The sequence below is a fragment of the Dermacentor albipictus genome, chromosome 8 (assembly GCF_038994185.2).
Source record: "Dermacentor albipictus isolate Rhodes 1998 colony chromosome 8, USDA_Dalb.pri_finalv2, whole genome shotgun sequence".
NCBI classification, from domain to species: domain Eukaryota; kingdom Metazoa; phylum Arthropoda; class Arachnida; order Ixodida; family Ixodidae; genus Dermacentor; species Dermacentor albipictus.
Window position 1 is genome coordinate 95927501 of NC_091828.1, and position 22500 is coordinate 95950000.

The window sequence follows — 22500 nt, forward strand, 5'->3', positions numbered from 1 at the left end:
AATAAGTTATACAAGTAAATTAGGCTCGCGCAATGCGAAAGAAAAACAACGAGTCTAAATAAAGGATCGCTTCGTAGTTCAGCGAAGACGAGAATGCTAATCATGGCAGCTGAAGCCCTCTTGAAATCCCCCCACCAAGCTCGCGATGACGTCATAGATTTTGAGGCTTCATCAGCTCGGGCATGGTATACCTTTTAGTGGACTTTAAATGAGGCAGATTTGAAGACTATATGATTTTGATACAATTACGAGGAACGAAACTGAAATCCATGACGTCACACTGTCCCACCAGCTTTGTAGTTTTCGCGAGAATGCCACAAAAACGAATGTTTCGTGCCTGTATTTTTTGTTGCAGCAATCAACGTCTTATTGGAAATATTGAAAAATTTAGTTTTCAAGTATACTTAATTAGACTAAACTAATGTACAATTTCTATTTCCTTATTATCCCTTTCAGAAATCCCATCGAGGTAATTACGCAGTTAAGCACAATGTGCTGCGCGGATGAACAGCTTAAGCAGGTTGACATGTACAGCTTACCTTCTTGGGCTTCCGGTCGTTTCTCTTCCGGTGTCCAGTTCATGTTTATCCTAAGGGAAAAGGTAAGGTACAAAAGTCAGCGGCGCTGCTAACACCCATCTCCATTACGAACGTAGCACCTAACTTTCTTAGCAAGGAAGGTTTGCTACATGAAACGCTGGCTTAGATAGAATTGAGCAAGACACATGACAGTCCTTCTTCACTCCTGTCAAAGTCAGTGCTTTCTGGTGAGTGCTATTCTTGCAATGCGCATCCAATGACCCCCTGCAATCGCTGTTCTCAAGCAATATTGGTAAGTTCTTTCAAACGCGTTTTCTCTATATTGCGTCACTTTCCGGAGGCTCTCTCTGCTCAATTTCTGGGAAGGGTAGCGCCACAGTGATAGCGATCTATCGTAGCGCTGACACACGCAGGCGGACAGAAAGAGAAACGATTGACGACCGTTCACAGAACTGACAAGGCTCGATTAAACTTGACAGTTCTTTGCCGGCGTTTTCTTTACAGTGGCAGCTATTGCGGGACCACTACCCTAGTCGTTTCGATATCGCATGGTTTTTGTCACTGTAGTCCATGAATGCCCTCGAACTAACAAGAAACTAAAAACAAACAAAATTATATATAAACCATCGATGGCGATAGTCGATGTAAGCGAACAGCCCGTACAAACGAAGGATGGACAGTGTCGCCCCTCCTCTCCCCACATCGTCACAATTCAGTTGCATTAAAGCACGCACACTTCCCCTTGGCGCGTTCCCTCCTCTTCCCTCACCCCCGGACAACAGGCTACACCTCTTACACAAGTTATGCAGGAAATGCTGCCTCCAACCACTAAAACGGCCGAAAGAGCCAAAGAAAGCTATCCGCTTTAGAAGATAACGATGCCCCACCAGGATTTCTACTACCCAACCCTTATATTGAATACAAGTCTTCGCCACTCCACTGTTGCCGCTGCAAAGACTCATGCGCTTGCGCAAAATCGCACGTGACATTTCGAGCGCTATTTAGATCGATTGGCCGGCTCCATGCCGAGATTCTTCTTGATGCGAAAGCCCACTGAGGCCCATTGAGCGAAAAAGCCGGCGTCTGTCTTCTGTAGCAACGAAACGGCATCTAAACTTGCATTGCCATAAGCTGCGAGCCAGCCTCACGGGCGCAGCTCGGTGGATCAGAGTGGAGGAAAGGGAACACCGGCTGCAGCAGTGGCACGCCAGATGTTGCATGGGGAGAGAGGGTATCGCCGCGACATGACGTCACCCTCGCTGTCGCTCTCGCCACCAGCACTCCTCGACGGAGTAGAGCGCGAGCGAAAGGGAAAGCCGGCTGGCCGCCAGAGCGCGCCAGGTGTTGGTAAAGTTTTCGGTACCACTATGGTACCGAAAACTTGGCCAACAGGTGGTTCGCACTAAAGACCCTTTGAAGCACACGCAATACCCTGGGGTGAGCTGCAAGATAACACAAACAGTAGTGTGACGTGTCGTACATCGGCGAGAGGGGGTATCTTAAATGGCGCTTGAAGCGACAGATGAGTGACGTCGCCAAGGCCCACACAACCGCGAACGCCCTGGCGGAACATCACGAACTATCCGGACACAGCATTGACTGGGACTGAGCATCCGTTAGCGCAACTGAGAAACATTTATCTGCCCATTTGCTTTTAGAATCGTAGTACATTCGATTAGCTAAACGCACGATAAACAGGACGCGGGGTAATCTTCCCGAGATATACACCCACACGCTGCGCCACCTCACCCATAAATAGTCGAGCGCATGCTTACATCTTCGTTACACCCGAAACGTCATGTTCTGCATTTTTCTTTCATCTTTGGCGAGTGCATGTTTTTTCGTACTGGCACGTGACTCGAAGCTCTGAACTCCAAGGACCATTCAGCGCCGTTCATTTCGGCACTAACGCTTTCGCATTCACAACTCAATGAGCGCTTAGGTGTCCTAGGATTTTGTTACGAACCATATATAGCTGAGTTGCAAGAAACAATTTAAGGGAAGCCAGTGACAAGTGAAAGGCTTGATGGGAAAGAGGAAGTCAGAGTCGTGTCGCTTTTTTCCTCTATCGTCAGGTAGCGCCACCTGCCAAACTGAAAACTGCTCGTACTGAAAGTCTCACTGCCTCAAGGATTCTCGATGGAAGATTGTTCGCGTGCATCTCCGAATATTTACTAGGAGTAATTATGCAGCAAACACTGCAATACGTTCTGCGCCTTATAGTATTGTACGAGCTATCGCGTCTCCTCCGCATCTTTGATGAAACTGCACTTCTTTTGATACCCTTAATGCCTACAGGACCACCTCTCCCCGTGAACATAGTGAATCTTTCCTTTTAAACAGTCCCGTTACCCCTCCTTCATTATGGCATACCCGCTTAACCTTCTGGCCCTGAGAGGCAGGGGTCTACTTTGTAAACGTTGCCAAGAAAGGTGCTTGTTGCCCTGACAAACATAAATCCCCTTGCCGAAATGTAACTGGCTTCCGAGCTGAGGATAGACACTTCTTCACACATTGTCGACGGTATTACTCGTTTCCTTCGTTTGAGACATGTACGTCATGAAGAGTCCGATTTGCCGGAATTTCAGAGAGAGGCTCTTGTAATTTCACGCAACAGAACTATGATGTTAGTGTGCTCGCGAAACATCGGAACTTGTTGCAGGATTACTCCGAAGCCTCCCCTCATTTCAGAGGGCTAACCAACCTGGTCAGTATTAAACGGGACATCATTCTACTTTCCAACGCAGAGACCTTTTCTGGCAGTAATGTTGCGGGTCGTTGCGCAGAACGTTAGTCACGCGGATAATGTAGCCGCATGCTGGTAACAGTGTTGCCTACTTCGTCGTCGTTCTCTTAATTCGTGATTGTGACGTTGGTAACATCAAGGTTCCTCGTGCAGAATCCGGAAAAACAGAGCGCATTTCATTTACGCACGCTGACGCTGTTCTTACTTGGTGTAGACGTCCTTCATGGTGGCGACAGTGACACCAATGTCGACGACGCCAAGCTGCTTCGACGAACTTTCCAGCATCTCGAACAGACCCGGGAGTCCACGATGGTCGAGCGTGCGTAGTCTGATAGTGACGGCGCTTTGCTTGTCCTCGTATACGTCAGCGCTGGGGACGACGCTTTGAATAGTGGCGAGCGCGTACTTCAGGTTGAACAGCTGGGGATCTTTAACGAGGGTCACCCTGTACCCAACACCTGCAACACATATTGCACACACATTCCAATCATATAATACACACCCTTCCTTTCCTTCCAGCCGTACCCCGTCCCACCCACCGAATTGTAGGCTTAACTACTGAGTCCCTCCAATTCACTCTATCTTAAGCCCAACTCTATCCATTTACTCTATCCGAGCCCAACCAGCTCAGACAATTTCACCATAGTCTCTACATGCAACAACAACATAACAACGGCATCCTTCGAAACCGCCTCGGCATGCGTGGCAGAGGCTGCAGCCATCGCCTTGGCCATTCAGGACGCCGAGCGCCAAACCAATTGGGCTGTCGTATTATCCGACTCACAAGCGGCTTGCCGCATGTTTTTACATGAAACGGCACCCAAATCAATAATCAAAATTTTAGGCACTCAACTAGAGGGGCACCACACTATCGTATGGTGTCCGGCACACGAGTGACTGGAAGGAAACGCGAGGGCAGACCGTATTGCTCGAGGTTTGAACGTCCGAGCAACGGCATGGCCTAGCGACGACCTTCCACCGAATTCTCGTGACATCCTCCTACAGCAAAGGCAGGAGCGGAGACGTTTTGGACATCCTCACTCCGATTTAAACAGCCAACAGGAGAGGGACTGGCGTCGTATTCAGACGAATACATACCCCAACCTGCACCACCTACACAGAATACACCCCACGAGGTTGACTGACGAGTGCCCGTGGTGCACAGACACAACCACACTAATGCACATCACATGGGAGTGCTCCAGGAGGCCACCGCACATAGACAGCCCCATATTGCACCAACATCCACTAATGAGAAATAGGCAGTGGGAGGCATTGCTTGCGGACGAGGGTCGGGAGAGCCAGTTGGCTCTTCTGGACCAAGCCCAGCGAGCCGCTCGTGCCAGTGGGGCCCTGGAATAGGGGCTCCAACCATCGCTCCTTATTTTATTTATGTTGAATAAAGTTTTTACTCTCTCCAAGCCCATTAGGTTACTTGGAAGCTAATTATCGGGCCCGGAGAAATCATCTCCCCATCATTGGGAACTATCTCCGCCTATATAGGATGCGAAAGAAATTACGCATCATACACCGGGACCTTTCCGGGTACCATTGTCACGTTTGTAATAGAAGTGCAGCAGAGTTGTTAATCTGTTAAGTCACTGCTTTCATTATCAGATTTTATTCGTTGGACAACATAACAAGAAGCATGCGCATGTCTCGTGTTACGTTAAAGAAAGACAAAAAAAAGAATATCATGCCTTCTAGCATGGACATACTGAGGAATTCCGGACACTGCGCCTTCACCAATTTGTAGACCTTCATGGCAATGCACATGCGTAACTGAATGGGCAAATTTTTGAAAATTTTTATTTAGCTCAAGGGCTTCTGGCCGCCATCTAGGCGGGGTTGGCCCCCCCACGAATCTGCCGGCTATATAAATAAGTTATTTCTCTCTCTCAGTATAACGGCCGAGTGTCAACAAGTTTAAACTGACTGTGCCGAGAGGATAGGCCCTTGTAACAACATATGCATTTGTGGCACTTGGTCGGAACATTCGTGGTGTGTTAAAGCAGTGTTTTGTTAGAAAAGCAAGGCTTCGGGGTAAGGGCAAGGGGGGGTGAGGGTAGGGGGTGGGGTAATACTTGGGCCCGCCCAGGTGGCCACGCGCGCCAGGCTGAGCCGCTGTATCTTGAAAGCCATCTGCGACAGGTACAGGGTCCGCGCTGCGCTGTGTTTTCAAGGCGTTTTCAACTGCACCAATGTCAGTTCGCTCGCTGCCGCTGCCGCATTTCGACAGCGAGTTTCCGCGGTCATCGAGTGATGTGTGGTCATGTTGGCTTGTGTGCGTGTCACACCATCCCCGTGTTCAGTTTATATGGCCGATAAAACTACTGTCCTTACTTCGCGTGACTGTCCACCGATTTGCTATCGCAATCGATGCTTCGCCTTTCGGGCGAAACTGCGACTTTCGGTTTTATTTCGGTAGGCAAGGATCCTCATTTTGCAAACAAATAAAGTTTGTCCCACGCCCAAATTTGAATTTGGACCAGCGCCACATTTTAAGTTCGCTGACCCCATATTTCTGTTGACTCACCTCGACATTTGCTTGGCCCACGCCTACATTCAAGTTGGCCCAGCCACAAAATTTAGTTCGATGCAACCCTACTGTAGACTTTCCCATGAATTTCTATGGAGCCCTGTGTATCCTAAGGATATGCATGAATCTGATCATATTGGTATTCTCTCTGATCAATTCTTTTTCTTTCAATTTTTACTTATCGCTTATAACGCTACCAATCATCATACTCCCACTATTATAACATTTAAATGTCTTCGCGAATTACGTTTTTTTTGCAGATACAAGCATCACACATTTCGTGTGACATTTTGCTGGCGTACTCAGCAAAGAATGCTAGCGAATTAAAATGCGGACATCTTGGCAATGGTCAAACCGCTGCAAATGTCAAGGCATTATTCCAACATAGATGATAGCTTAATAACAATAAAAAACATAACATTGACAGAGTGGCCCAATTTCGAGACAAACAAATTGGCTCTAGGGCTGCTTCAGCTGATACCTGATTGTGCGAAATAAGGCGAGAATTGTCGGCAACTGTTGAGCCGTCCAGTAGGTCCTGTGGCCTACACCAGCACCCGCGAACTGCAGGGCGACTGCACATATAAGCGAGATGCCTGGTCGTCAGTCGTTACAGGGTGAGTCGGGTTTGAAATTTGGGACGCGGACTCCGTCACATTAAACCCAATGCCCTCTGCAGTGTCATCCTTCAACGGCAGGTACCGATGATTCTCGTGCAATGAGGATGCGAACAAAGTATCTCATGTGCGGACCGTAACCTTCATCGAACTGCCAACATTTCTCAATGATGTCCTTGACAGTAGCACAACCTTTGAACACAAGCGCGAGGAGTAGTGCGCGAGACCTTTGCGTATGTGGGCAGCCATATTGGCGTTCGATATTTTCTAGTGTACATTGCGGCTAGATTATAAAGCCGGAACGGCAACATGGTAGACAATATGGAGAACAAACAACGCCGCGTGTATTACTGCATAAAAACCTTAAACAGCGGTCTTTTTTCATGCACGTGGATGACCCATGACAGGACAGCACTTTGACAACTACAAGTACTCTATCTGTCATGCTCATAGGTGTACCTGGCCCGGTGGCTAGTAAATGGTATGTGATGTTGTGAGCAGCCTCTGCCATAGCATGTTAACGGATGACGACACAGAGGCAGTTTGCACAATTCTTGTGTCGTGCCTTTTGCATCAAGGTGCAAAACTAGCTTATCCATGTTTCCACCTACATCTCGATTTGCAGCTGCTGCGGTAGCGCATAAGCGCGGATAGCAAAGTCGCTAGAAATGTAAATGGGGGGGGGGGGCACCTTAACGAAACCCATAGGCCGTATCAAAAGCAGTCCACGACGACGCACATCTCTCGTAGTAGCTGTACGACGTTCAAACGCTAAGAATGTTTGCCGACTGAGGCTGTCGCGGAGTGCTTTCGACGATTACACTAGCCTGTTTACTCCGTAGCATAAAAAAAAACGCGGCTGCCTTTCGGGGAGCCTTTCAAAAGCCCGGAATGAATCATCGCTCATCTCCGCTAGAGGTTTTCAGACTGACAAGTCATTTCCAGCCGACGAGCAGCTCCGCTTTATCAAGAACGCTGATAACACCGGCGGGACAAGTTTGTGGTGAGATTCGCAGCGCAGGGATAGCTCGTAATTCTTTTATTTCTGTTTTGCTGTCGTCGCCACTACGTCATCCCGATAGGTTTGAAAGGTTTAAGGTCACTAAGCTACGTGGTGGCACTCACGCGAACTAAACCCTGATGTCGAGAAAAACATCGATATGATCAGTGGTACAGCTATAACCTATACACAGCCTCCGACACCTACAATGAGGCTAGTCGCTTCACACAAGGAGCCTCGAACAAGGAGCTTCGCCGTGCTGGCTAGATTTTAGTCACTGCAAATGTGTTCAAACAATGACAGGTATAACAACAAAACCTACTTTAACACCAGGCTGATTTTGTTGAATACCACGAGATGCTCTTCCCTCGGGCTCGCACAAAGCTGATCAACAAGGAGGCATCCTATCGAGCACAGCGCGAAGGACGCCAAAATACCTTCCACCACTGCCATGCCCACAGTCCGCTTGGAAGGTTTTTTCGAGGAGGGAATGTCACGTGAGCGCCCTCAGCGAATCGGACAAGTGCGTTAGTCGGGCGACGCATAAGCACCGCGTGGAAAGGGAATGTGATACCCAATGCGCTGGAAAAGAATGTGGTGTATTTTGCAGGGACTCTCGCTCGTTATAGAGCCATCGATGCGGAAATGAGTTCGAGCTGCGCCACGCCGTTCGCGTCAGGACATCACATTAAGGACTCCATCCTTGGAGTCACATTCGTTATGGGCACTCATTCACTGCGCAACTTCCGCAAAAGGATACCATAATTTCACACAACATTAGGAAAGCTGGGATAAAAAGTGACAGCAGCAATGACTACGCCTTTGTGGAGTGCTCAATGTGGCCAGCGCGATTAATATCTGAATGGTTAAAATTTACATAATTTTAGGCTACAACTAGTCGCAATATGATGTAAAGATAAATATATGCACGTGTCACCATAGGCGTAAAGTTCATTACGTCTCTTTTTGAGAACGTCGCGATGGCTATTTCAAATTTAGTTCGCATGGTGCGCCATATTCCAACCAAGTGGCACCACCGAATCGCGCAAAGTTCTATATGGCTTATGTATTCTCAATCACATGTCTACATTTGTGCTTACTGGTCACTCGTACTGACCCATCTTCACCCATACTCGACGTGATAAAGCATCGCTAAACACCATGAACACAGACATCATGTGTACTGTTATTATTCTTTGTTTGAGCTAGTATTTGTCAGGCGTCCGAGTGAAATGCAAGAATTAAATGTTTGTATCGTGGCAGCAGCCGCATGGGTGCTGCCACGATACAAACATTTAATTCTTTTGCATGGGTGCTATCCTTTTCCTCTGGATTATGGTATACTAGAACTATACTCATCGAGATTGCATATATAGCTTTAATTAACTACGAATACGGATTATAATCCGTATTCCAATCCGTATTCCAGCCAATGGATGGTGTTCAATAGGTGGCGGGTGGCTTTTCGTCGTCTTTGATGAGCAGTTCCCCAAACACTTTGCATAGATCTTCCACGGATGGGCGTAGAGTAGCGTGTAAGCAAGGTGCTTACCGCAAGCTTTCTTGAGGAATGTAGTCGAACCGCTGCAAATGACCTTTCCTGCGGCCAGCATGATGATCTGGTCAGCAATGACGTCGGCCTCGTCCATGTCGTGCGAGGTCAACAGAACTGTTCTCTCTCTCCCAATCTGCTGCAGCAGGTCCCAGATTTTCCGGCGAGTATTAGGGGTCAGGTCCGAGCAGGGTTCGTCAAGCATCAGAAGCTGCCGTGGAAAAGGTCATACAGTCAACCTCCCATAGATAAAAAAACTATTATAGAACCTTTTTTTACTAAAAAATGGCACAGTTTCGCCCTGAAGACGAATCATCGATTGCGATAGCATATTGGTAGGGAGCTATACGAAGTAAGGACAGTAGTTCTATCGGCCGCATAAAACATTCGCTTACTACGTGAATTAACAGTTACGGTGTCAGCGTGCACAAGCAAACATGAACACATCACACTCGATGAGCGCGGACACTCGCTGATAAAACGCTGGTGTGAGCAACTGCGGCAGCAGCAGCGAGCGAAGTGATCTTCGAGCGGTCTATCGCGTCAACGCAAGAGCGGCCACAATGCACTGCGCACAAACGTATGAGGCGTCTGCAGGTCCCGTTCAATATACGGCCCGCGCTACCGCGTGCGGCCGTGCCAAGTATGCACTTGTTGCCGGAGTCGAAGCCGCCCCTCTCTCTCTCTCTCTCTCTCTCCCGCGTTTTCTCCCCACTTTCGTCACTTCCGTCGATATAAGGCGCGTGAGACTGAGCCGCGATCGTTAGTTCGCCTTGAGGCCAGTCTCGAAATGCGCAGTTGGCGCGCAAACACAAAGCTGCCGCCCCTCTTCCTCCCTCCCATACCCCACGACATTTCGCGCTAAAGACGACGCCTGCGCTCTCCGCTTCCTTCCTTCGCGCGTGCCACATTGAGCAGCCATCGTCGGCATAGCTCACGTCATTTTACTCGCACATACAGCACACGACGCGCGGCAATGGTTTTATGTATTGACTGTACGTAGCAGTTGAGGCAAAATTTGGATTGGCGTTGTAGTAGTCACAAGGGACAATGGCACCCAACTTAGAGCCAAATTCTGGCGGCTGCGCGAACCAGTGCTTTATTGCCGGCGTGTTTTTATTTCATCATTTTTTTTATTTGACAAGATGCAACAACGTCTGATTATTAAGTGTATATTGCCGGCGCCTCAAGGACACCAAAGGAGGCACCAAAGCTGTAACCCAGACTGGTCCGCAGGTACGCAGCTCGCCGAAGCCACTCCATGCCGGTGATAAGATCGTTATAGCGGACAGCGATGCCCTAAGTGTACAGCAGACAAATGGCACGTACCATTTGGCCATGATCGCATGAAAACACTCTCGCTGCCAAAGCGCCCTTTGCAATGTTTTGCGCGTGCCTCATGTGCCCGTTTGCGACGGTTCTTCTCCCTCGTGGCAGCACGAGCTAGGAAAGGCTGTGTAGACTGCACCCTGGCCGTCTTAAGGATTGGCTCATTTTCCCCGGTGCGTTCCTTTAGGCACCTACCGCTACCTATAAACTGCACGGCGCTGCACCGCCTTCACGGTCGACTCAGGTTGATCCCGTTTCGACATTCATTCGCCGGAGTACAAATGCAATCGTCATTTCAACATAGACCACATGACTAGACATAGATAGGTACGATGGTTGAACCCTTAGTCGCAGATCGCGTCCCGATCAGCGTAGCTCTCGCCTGTGGTCATTCAATACCTACGAAGAAACCTGCAATGGGCATGGTGCATAATCGCATCGAGCAGCGCAGTAGGCACCATGTCGTTGCCGTGATAGCAATGTCCTCACCACCGTCGTCGTCCTTGCTGCTGTCATCACAAACACGTATTCTCGCGTCACACGCACACACAACTACCCGATTTACACAAACACAATGGTTCACCCACAGTAAACTCTTTCCATTGTCTGTATAGCCGGCTACCTACAAAATGATTTGCGTGACATTGATTCCCATATTGGATCTGGGCAACCTTTATAATCTCAGGTTATCTCCCGAGACTTTCCTTTGCTGGTTACATGTGGCCCCTGTAGAAGTAGTTGTCAAAACGCAATACATAGTCGCGATTAAAAAGAACAACTCCCCGCGACTTCTGTAACATCAGTCAGAACCTTGTCGCATTTTCGTTGTACTGCTCCGCCGGAGAGAACTTGATCATTCCAGGTCGTTTCAAAGATCACTGGTTCGCGGGAAACAACTCCGTTTATCCGGCGCTGAGTGCATGTAGATGTGGTGTGATGCAAGTGGTGAGTGCGACAGAGTTCCTGCACTACATAGCGCATAGTAGAGACCGACACTACAGTAATGCATCTGCTGCATCAGCGAGGGCGCGATGAACGTGGTAGTGCTGGCTAGCATGCCTGCTTTGTAGATATTCGGTGCGAGTGTTTGCGACATTCAGGAAGCACAGAGAACAACAAAATGCCATCGTGATTCGTGTGTTTTGTGCAAGCCCGTCACCGTATTTACCTACGTAACACACTGTTTGTGTTTGTAGTGTCCGTACAGTGTATTTAGTCTTTTTCGATACACGCATTCCAAATATACTTTGGCACCGACATTAAATACGGAACAAACCTGCCAAAATACTCGGAAAGGTTTAGCGTATACGTAGTGCATCTCCTGAAAGTTCGCCGGTCAGCAGTGAGCATATGAACGCGACGAACGGAACGAAGCTTTTGTTGGGAACTCGTTTCTCTTATTGTTAATGGGACCCCGCCTACTGGCCCGACAGAAAGCTCGCCAGTGTGAACGCGCTTGAAGCGTCTTGAAGCATGAATCCAGGAATTGTGGACTCACGTCCAGAATTCCTGGCGAAGGTCATCAGACATCAGTTGACAAGACGCGCAAGCCGAAAGGCGCTATCTGCATACAAGCTGACGACATTATAGCAGGACATCTTAAAGAGACACTCAAGCAAAACACTAAATCAGCTTAGACTAATAAAGCATTGTTTGAGAACCCTGCAGGCAGTCATATCAAAATAATAGTTTCATTGTTAGGCGACAAAATGCAGGACGAAGTATCGGTATTGTAATTTGGCATCGAAACCCCGACGTCGCTACGTCATTGTGACGTCAGAGATTCGAAAGCATGTTTTCGCATTTGGGCCGCGTTAGCTGAGTAAAGGTTCCCGAAACTTGCTATGTTTAGTATTTGGTCCCTTTAGAACACAATGTAGTCAATCTGTACCGCTATATGAATAATCAGGCCCTAGAAGATGCCATCGAAATCCATGACGTCACAGCAACCAGGTTCGGGAACTTCAAGAAAGCGTCGACACCCGTCTTTCGTTTTTGCGCTTTTGCTTGCTTGCAAAGCGTCTTATTGTGGTAAGAGTGGTGTCTTTAGAGTCGTAGAAAGGTAATTTATTGATGCAGAAGAAATCATTTTTCTCTCTAGTGTCTCCTTAAAGATTCTTTTCTCCGGAATGGTTAGATAAACTGACGCGATGATACATCACCTTGGGCTTCGAAGCGATGGCGATGGCTAGACTTAGCATTCGAGCCGTTTCGCTAGCAAGCTCTCCGGGCATCTTGGGTCCTACGTCTTTCAAGCCCAGTTTCTCCAGCATGTTCACCGTGGCTTGCTTCACGTCACCGCCGTCGGTATCCTTAAGCTGTTGCAAATAAGAATGCAGAAACTGGTAATGGTGGCTTTATATGAATGCCTGATGACTATCTATGGTGAAATGAAAAGGCACCAAAGGAGGAGGTGTTCTAAATTTGTTTCGAACTTCACGGTAAACAGAGCTAGCGATTGTTTCACAATCTGTGAACTTATCGTTCTAAAAATGTCGTTGCCCTCCCAAAACATTGTTGAAGAAATCATGTCCGATGACTGCCTACGAGAATGTAATAGAACTTCAGGGTGACGGTTCAATCGCAAAAGCGTTAAACGAGGATTCGTATTAAACTTGTTCGACATTTGCGCAGGTAGCAGTAACAATGGTATCATTATTATTATGTTTTCGTTTACATCTCAATGGTGACATCGCCTAAAACATCGTAGCACAACTTGTCTGAGGCTTAGCCACAAGCATGTGATTAAATTTCAGCGTTACGGTGCATTATGACACCGCCCACAAGTTTCCGTAAGTTAATACATTTTAGGGTGAATCTGATGCTCCGTAGAAATGATTTTGTGCTTTGGGCAGTGATTGGCGCAAAGCGTACACTTAATGTCATACTTCTTTCCAATTTCAAATTTTGTGCACCTTTTTTGCTAATATGTAATCAATTACACTTTCAGCCCTTACATGGGCCTGAAGTTTACATTTAGTGTGGAACTAAATTTTGCGCACACCTAATTATTTGTTTCTTTGAATGGTACTTTCCTTACCTAAGACGAGAGCGAAACATTTTGTACCCGAAGGAAGTGCGACACTGAAAGATTCGTCACTCAACAACTTGTACCGACTCGCCGACATGTATTTGTACGCGCTTGTAATTGTCCCACTTGTAATTGTACCCATCTGTGATTGTATCCACTTGTACCCACTTGTAACTGTACCCACTTGTACTTATACTCACTTGCACCCACTTGTACTTTACCCATCGGCACTTGTACCCACTTGTATTTGTACCCACTGGCATTTGTACCCACTTGTACCCGCTTGTACTTGTACCCACTTGTACTTGTACCCACTTGTACTTGTACCCGCTTGTACATGTACCCACTAGTACTTGCGCCGTTTCGCTCAACTTGCCACGGTTCTTTGGAAGGGATGAGCTTTTTCTCAGAATGACGCACGTCACTTACGGTAGCGAAGTAAATGGCATTCTCCCCGCATGTCAGGTCCTCGAAAAAGACGTCAGACTGCTCGCACAGTGTGACATCTCTGCGCACCAACTCTCGGCTGGTGTACACGCTGTGGCCGCACACCATCACCCCGCCACTCGTCGGCCCCCCGAGTGCGCCTGCGCAGGACACAGGTACGCGAAGTTAAAGCAAGGTGTCTTACAGAAACTACCCTCAGTAATTGTTAAAGTCGTGTTTCTTTAAAGAAAATAAAGCCATATCAGCTTATATATACACTGCCACCCGATACCGTTGGTTTGCCTTTTTTTGTAAATGCAGCTTGAATAACTCCTTACCACTCAATAGTCCAAAGCGTGAAATCTTGCATTACTATCCCACATCGATAGCACCAGCATGTTCAAGATGTGCTGTTATCACCCTTTCGTGAAGGCAAACTCGCGTTCGCCTTCAAACCGAAGCTTCCAGCTTCCTTACGCACACTCGTCTCGATTCGTAGTGCCACAAGAATGTCATTGAGAATGCCCTGCATCATTTGTAAATATAGCAACCCGCCGAGAGCCGCTTCGGTTATGCGCCTATATCAGCAAAAAAGATATCTCGCGCTAGAGTTCCTCCTGAGAGCGAATTTCATCCAATCTCAATACTCGACCTATTATCGAATGCAGAAAGCCAAAGACAAAGTGCAAGCACAACCCACTAACTTTATCAACTGAGACGCTTTGTTTTGCGCTGACCACTACTGTGATTATCCCCATCGCAACTACCTGTAGTTCTTTTCTTTATAAGTGTTTCACAAAGCGAGGTATTCAATTTTACTCAGTCAATCGCTTTGGTCGTTGTTTCATTTATACAACACCTTAGCACTGCAGACAGCCCACATATACTGGAAATAATCGCATCTAGGGTGGAACGACTCGCCTGTCAAGATCCTCATAAGGGTTGACTTGCCGGTGCCGTTTTGACCCAGCAGAACGGTCACCTTGTGCTCGAACACTTTCAGGTCGACGCCGTCCAAGACTAAAGCTGTTCCAATAAGCTGTCCCCGAAGAAAAAAGAACAAAAATTATGAAATCTTTCAAACACATTTGCCAACCCGAGCAACCCATCCATCAAAGGGCGGTGAACAGTATAAATTAGTTCACACAGTTTTCGACAGTGTTAGGTTTTTGTTTTTACACTGCCTGATTCCGATAGGTTGCAAACACCCTCACCATAACCGCACCAATTCCTTGGCTTTATCCGTGCACTTTCCAATGCATCGCTATGTCTAATATTTCTTTCTGTCACTCAACCAAAAAAGTACCTCATTTTTGAAATGCCCGAAAACGAATGCAAAAATATATCGACCGACAGCCAAGCATGGCGAGTTCCAGGTCCAGTGAGGGAATGCAACGTGCAGGTGAGCTGGGCGGTTTTCAGCAGAACATCTTGAGACAAATTTCCAGATTATAAGCTAGACGAAAAACGCACCAAAGTATGCAAAACTATGCAGCTCCGTTAAGACGAAAGTTTAGCTCGGGGTCAGATCCGATGCCGGGTATTCAAAACCATATAAAACGCACAAGTGCTTTTATGGGACAGCGCCTGGACCAATTTGAAAGAAAGTTGCTGCACTTGGGATTTGCATTTAGGCCTCCCAAACTCCCGCGCTACCTCCCCGCCTTCCTCCGTAAATGGTGCGCGAGATTGAGCCACGATCGTCAGTTGCCCTTGCGTCGGGCCGCGAAATGCGTTGACGCAGAATGGGGGAAGAGGTCAAGAAAGTTGGCAACGAAGTACAGGGTAATTGAAACCCAGGATGCCCACCCTCTAATTCCTTTTGTTTCTGGTAAATAAATTGATTGATTGATTGATTGATTGATTGATTGATTGATTGATTGATTGATTGATTGATTGATTGATTGATTGATTGATTGATTGATTGATTGATTGATTGATTGATTGATTGATTGATTGATTGATTGAAATAGAGGACCAGGAGTTATCAGAAAGTGAGAAAAAGACAAAATAGATACCCTTAGTTGGATGAAAAGAATGGAAACTAAAGGTCTGTGTAGATTTAAAAGGTTGAGAAGAAAGAAATTACAAGGGCAAAATCTGTACAGTAAGACACAAGGCAGTGCCTTGGTATTTGACGCTCGAGCCGGTTGCATAAGTGAGTGAGTGAGTGACGAAACTTTGTTGTGAACGCCTGCAGAACGGTTAGCCTTCCCCTGTTAGGGAGGCGTTACCGTGACGCGGCCATGACATCTTCGCGGCGTGTGGCGCCTCTACTTCGGCCGCGGCCGCACTATTCCCTTTGGTCGACCGCGCCTGCCCCTCTTTTGGGGTGGCAGCCTCCCTCCGGTTTCGCTCGGTCGTTGCCTTTCGAGGGTTGCCTAAGTACAAAAAACATACCGGAGCAAATATTCGAAACTAGATGACGCATGCGTACGCTGCAGCTAAAATCCGGAGACCACTCAGCACATCATAACGGAATGCAAAGGGATTCACTCAGTGAGAACCGTAGGCAATGTACACCTTCCAGAAGTAATTGGGTTTAATGTGGACGGAAGTGTCAGCCGGTCACAGTCGAGATTATGCAAGAGACGTTTTGGAGTATTGGTGGGGAAAAAATCAGAGAAGTGATTGATGCGACCGGATTTCTTACAGTCATAGCTAGCGGTACAAGGTAGATATTGAAGGGTGGAAAAAGGATTGAAAAAGATGCATACAAAGCTGGCAGATAAAAATATGTATAGCATACCTGATTGAATTAAGCAGGCTAGGTGACAATTAGTTAATGCCCCGTTTCAAAGGCGATGCTATTAAATCTTCATCACTATCATTCGTACGAAAACCACATGGCTCCCCACAGGCTCTGCAACCACCGCTTTTTGTCACAATTGCGCTTGTGAATGTTAGCAATTTCATTCATTTTATTGAAGGCCCTCACAAGCTTCCAGGTGGAGTATTGCGTGATGGCGTCAGGAAAGCCTAAAGATGTTGAAAATGAGTGAAAGTCACCTTTCTACGTACAATTCCACACTATGAAATCAAAAGGTATAATATTAGTTACCACTACAATTCACAATTGTTGCGTATAAGTCGTACAGCTTCAGAACATCAACAACTGTGGAAATGCACATGCAATTCATAAGATTACGTGTTGCACATGTAAAAACGTATCAAAGAACACTTACTCCTTTCTATGCAGGTACAACTCAAACAATAATAAATGAGCATTGTGTAAAAAGACTGCTTACTCTGTCCTAGAAGCCGCAGGATCACCAATATACCAGGTACAGCAAATGAATAATTACGCAACGAAAAATTAACTGATTACTCATTTATTTGCTAATATCGATGGCACAAGGCAACAGTTTATTAATTCACTAATGAGGAAATAATACTAACCCTACCGTTTATTTATTTATACAATTAAAGTAGTAAGATAAACAAAATTAGTTTAACCATTAGCTAATTCATTAAGAGCAGATGCCAATATCGCGCTGACCACCACTGTGTGCAGTTCAAACTGGAACGGCTCGGAGAATACCAAGCCTTTAGGACATTTAACGTACGTACAATACAACAACAAAAAATCAAACACAAACTTCGACGCACACGTGAGCCGGTGCAATTAACAGCACCGCGAATCAGCGACGAATGTTGCCGCCGCCGGCGTTACTGTCGTATGGGCTGGCATCCAACTGCAGTACCTTTTCTACGCTTGTCGCCTAATGCCAACGAATGGCCCGCGCCACTCCTGAACACACTACCCCATTCTACTACATTGTACTCTAGTATATTGCTCCTTCACTATTCTCGCTGGGAAAAAATGTAATGCCCACATACGAAGGCCCGAAGAGAGCACCTGAGATATAACCCAGACAGTGCTGGATACCCAGGAGGCACCGGGGGGGAGGAGGGGGGGAGGGGGGGTCGACGAAAGCTGTAACCAGGCGGGTGGTGGCCCTGGCGAGCCCCACCCTTCGGATCGATCGGAGTTCCAGCTTTAGTGGCCTAGAAGTCCCATCAATGTGCACTAATATGTTGCGTACAACTGGCAATTGTGTTTCGCAAAACAATGAAATGTCGCAGACAACTAGCACTTGTGCTTCGTGCCGAGCACCGCGAAGAGACGAGCTAATTGCGACACTCGGTTTGTAGGTGCAGCTAGTACCTAGACGAGGCCTGACCCCGAAAGCACTGATGTGCCTGCATCCCCGGCACGGTCTCCTTCCCGTCCCATCCATGCGGCAGCGCTGCAACCGCTTGCCGGATAAAGCCCCTTAAACTTCGTAAAGTAGTGACACTCTCCTTCTCCGCCTTCCCTACTCCTCGTTTCTCCTCTCTTTCACGCTCCCTCCTCGACCGTGGCGCCAGCTGCACTGCTCGAGCGTAGCAACGGCGCCAACATGCGCTCCTCGCCACTCCGTAAACGCTTCTCGAGCAAAAATGGCGCTCATTCACGGCGCGAGGGCCCACGTGATGCTATTAGGCCAATAGCAACGCCGTGAGGAGGAGGTGGGATTCTTCAAAGCTGGCACTACTGTACGAAGTTTAAGGGGTTTTATTGCCGGAATAGGGAGCTACAATAAACACACGCCGGCTTCTTCGGCACCACTCAATAGCCGAACTGAGTGTAGCGTGACGGTGTCTGAATTCCGCTTAGGTCACTTTTGCAGCTAAGCACGCTGCTCGTCCCTAACGCCTCCAGAGAGCCTGCAACCCTCCCTCCCCCGCCCCCCCCCCCCCCGCATGTACCGCGCATGCTCCGTCGATACCGTGACAGCGCGACGGTGCCGAACGCGCCTCAGATGTCCGGATATTTGCTATTGATCAACAACCTTTCGCCAATAGGAATAATGTTCATGCTCTGCAGTCACTCCACCATACAGGAGTTCATGGCACTGCCTTTTGTTCCTTGAGTTGAAAGTACGCCGACAATTGTTTTTGTTTGTTTTTTTACATTTTCCCAGCAGACACAGCATCACCAAGAGACGTTTCTCACCTTTGTGAGGTCTCTAGTCAGGACTATCGGACGCACGTCTGGCGGCAGCTCTTCGAAGCGGGTTGGGTCTCTCTGGAGGGGCGTTGCATCGGCCTCTGTTTCTCCTGCGCCTCTCCAGTATTGCATCTGTGTATACAAGGCGGTAGGAGAACGAGACTGAATGTGCTCCTGAATAAGAAAACACACTGCTACGTCGGTCTTACAAAAAATAACGAGAAAAAATAGTTGGGAAAAGGTTCAACCTCTTGTTGAAGTTGGTCAAGTACAATGTCTTCACGAGCGAGTTCGGAATGAGAACAGGGAGGAGTCATTATGCGCCGCACTCTATGACGTCACCCATGCCGTCATGGATGCAGGGCGAGGGTCGAATTTCTTAAATTATGCGACTGGGCTATGTCCGGGATCGGCCAACATGTTTCACTGCACTTGCCCGTAAGGAGCGGGCCACCCACTTAGGCGGCACTATGGCCACGATCAACCCACAGTTTTAGGCTGCACGTACTGTTGGGAACGTCCCTCATTTTTAGACTCTGCTATCTTCGGGATTGGTCCGCAAGAAAGGGCTAGAAACCTAAATACCCGATATGCAAGATGGGAGCAATTTGCTAGGCAATACATCCTCCTCATCGAGTTCAGCTTTATTAGTGAATTTCCCATGCGCAATAGAAAAAATAAAGCAACTAGCTTTCGCTGTGAGAAGCGACCTCGTAAGCCCAAAAAGACCCAGAAACGTTGTGAGTGACCGCACCGCATTTACGCTCGCGTATCAGCTGGATTTTGACTGGGCCTGCTGCGACTAGTAAACGTTTTGTGAGCAAAGATAAACGTACAACACATTTTAAAGGATTCAAACACTCAACTTGCAAGTCTCGAAAACTTTTGATGCGCAAAAACGGCCCGATCAGACAATATTTTGACATACATGGCATGGCGTAAACGTAACGGCCATTGTCTATCAACGCGAAATAAAAAGAACTGGAGCTTGCCTTACGGTCTCTTTTCTCGTTTATTCAAATTTTACTGCGGAATGCAAATATAGTGCTTTTAAAGAATTTTTATTCTATAGTGGCTCGATGTTTAACGTATTGTCGTTCTAAAGCGTCCTCCATTTGAACAAAACAGATTTGCAGAGAACGCTGATAGCAACGCCTAAACAAAATTTTGAAATTCCGACGAAAATGAAGGCGGACGAAAAGATCACTTGCGGCAGACAGAAGCCACGCCCATATCTTCCGCATTACGCGTGTAGTGCTTTACGTCAGTTTTACTAGCTATTAGTATTTGTCTACAAGGACAACCCTGGGAACGTTCGCCAATGCCTCTCATGGACCATCGCAGTCATTCAATCAATGCAGTTTATTCATGTGTAATTGTACATGAAGGGGTGAAGAGGAAAACTGCCATAAGGCAACTTGACGGGTTCTCGCTCCCGCGTGTTTAAGCAGCAACATTTCGCAGGAACATTTCGCAGCCCACAAAAGTGTATAACAAATAATGGATTGACAGACTCGAGAGACATTTCATTCAACTGTTACCGGCGCGGTAACAAAATTAACTAGCATGCTGGCTTATACAAAGCAGCAGTGTATCTGGGACCTTCTTTTAACCACCGACGGATGTTTTCTTCATGTGAATAACAGACGAAATATCGGGGCCCCCTGAATTCCTTTATTCTCAAATTTCACTCCATATAACTATGCACTCAATGAACACGAAACTATATTAAATAATAACAGTTACACCTTGTTCTAACGGATACTACTCCCTCGCGGAACAAGGGGTTACCGGTGGCGTGGATGGCTGTAACAACGCTAGTAGCGATATCATGTGACCATTTGTGCAACCACAACGAGTTTGAAACGTTCACAAGAGCTTCGGCGTTTTGGTACGTCACGTCAGAGCAGTAGCGCAAACTTGAGACTGGGACAGAAGGGGCAACACAACACAAGCGCTGTCTTACACCAAATGTTTATTTCAAGCGGTACACGCCGATATACGTGCATTAATGATAGTGACGGCGCATGTCACAATGACATGATCACAAAACTATTTAATATCGGCACGAAGAAACGCAAGTTCATTTCCAGATAACCCAGGTGGTGTGCTGGCACATCGTGGGTCCAGCCAATCTGTCATATGGGCCTCAAATATTTCTGTTACCAGTTTTCATTTGTTCATGACTATCACATCGACTTCCTGAAAATGCGTCTCAAAAGAACTTGCGCTTCTTCGTGCAGATCTTAAATAGTTTGGTGTTGATGGCTGTGCGACATGAGCCATCACTGACATTCATTCATGTATATAGGCATGTACTGCTTCGAATACACATTTTGTTGAAAGTTAGGGGATAAGTTAGTGTTGAAAGAAGTGAATCGACATTTGTTGAAAGTCAGCGCTTGAATCCTCATGGCTTCTCCTGTTCCGTCTCAAACTCGCGCTTATGCTCAGATTTGAAATATTTGTGTCTGCTATGTGCGCTCTTTATCGTAGAATTAAAATAAAATCAAGGCGGCATGCTGACGATCACTATGCGGCTGACACTTAGCACCAGTGGCATCTAGCTAGAATACATTTGCTCTTCGCTGTACTATGCCTTTCCTGCTGAATAATCCGCGTCCACAAGCTGGTAGTCAGTGGAGGCAAATTCGATTTCGCAGACAGCTCTGAAACGTCTATCTGACGTCTATCCGACGTCGAAGACATGCTCCGACCCATCCTCACCGTGAGAAAGAATATTGGGCTGCGCGGGTTGTCCGTGCACCACGGCAGGATCTGGGGGAGGTACCACGTCAGGAACGCCATGACCACGTTGGAACCAAGCATGAGCACCCAGATCTCCAGTATGGTAACCTTGTTACCCATAATACGCCTAGTGACCAGAGACCAGCCTGCACCATCTGAGAAGCAAGAAAGATGGCAGACAGCATCGGATTTATTGGCTCGTTTTGTTTCTATCATAGGCGATTAAGAAGAAGCGTTAGTTCGGGCCGAACTCCGAAGCCGCCTGTACAAACCCACAGAAGAAACTCTTTTCTGAGATAACTATTTGGACGATTCAAATGTAATCTGGTGCATTTGAGAGAGAACGTTAAATTATAGCCACTGCAGGAAGCTGAATCCCAATTTAAGGCTTGGCCTTTTTAAAAGAGATTTTCAAAACATGGTCAGCTTGAAAAAATAGGAGCACTAAGTTTGCATATTTGTAGCTCTACGCCAAAAACAAATACTGCAGTTCTCCAAACTGCATCCGTTAGAGCTTGAAAAGCTGACAAATTTTATATAACTGATATCTTGCATGAACTTGTGACATTGTTTGCAAGGCTCTTGTGAAACTCCTACTCCACTATTAGTTGTCTTTTTCAGAGCCATGCAAACTATATCAATTTTGTCTGCTTTAGATGTACTATTAGGTGCAGCTTACAGAATTGTGATACATTTTTGATATATTTTTGTTTCTTTACATACTATGCTTTTAACCTAATCGTTTCGTTTATTGAAAATTTGCGATCTTCAAACCACTTTTTATTTAAAAATTGCCCCTATAAATCATAACTTCACTACAATCAGTTACTAGATCTTAACCTTTAGGTGCAACAAACCTCACTATATCTGCTCGACTGGTCACCAAAAAAAGGAATTTGTCCTTTCACGTGTATTTAGATAAGAGCGCGTGAGCTAAAGCTTACTTTCCAGTCAAAACGAGCACTGCAAAACTCTTTGCA

The 22500-nt window shown here is 46.9% G+C and overlaps 1 protein-coding gene across 1 annotated transcript in view; it reads right to left on the reverse strand.

Annotated features, from left to right (window-relative positions):
- LOC135912891 (phospholipid-transporting ATPase ABCA3-like) overlaps positions 1 to 22500 on the reverse strand; it is an 83182-nt gene that overhangs the window by 33307 nt on the left and 27375 nt on the right. The window contains exons 8-15 of the mRNA XM_065445477.1: positions 21500 to 21675; positions 18779 to 18904; positions 14701 to 14818; positions 13783 to 13940; positions 12485 to 12640; positions 8994 to 9204; positions 3491 to 3743; positions 540 to 589 (exon numbers count right to left, since the gene is read on the reverse strand). Of these exons, the coding sequence (XP_065301549.1) occupies positions 540 to 589; positions 3491 to 3743; positions 8994 to 9204; positions 12485 to 12640; positions 13783 to 13940; positions 14701 to 14818; positions 18779 to 18904; positions 21500 to 21675 (1248 nt within the window). The remainder of the gene's footprint in view (positions 1 to 539; positions 590 to 3490; positions 3744 to 8993; positions 9205 to 12484; positions 12641 to 13782; positions 13941 to 14700; positions 14819 to 18778; positions 18905 to 21499; positions 21676 to 22500) is intronic.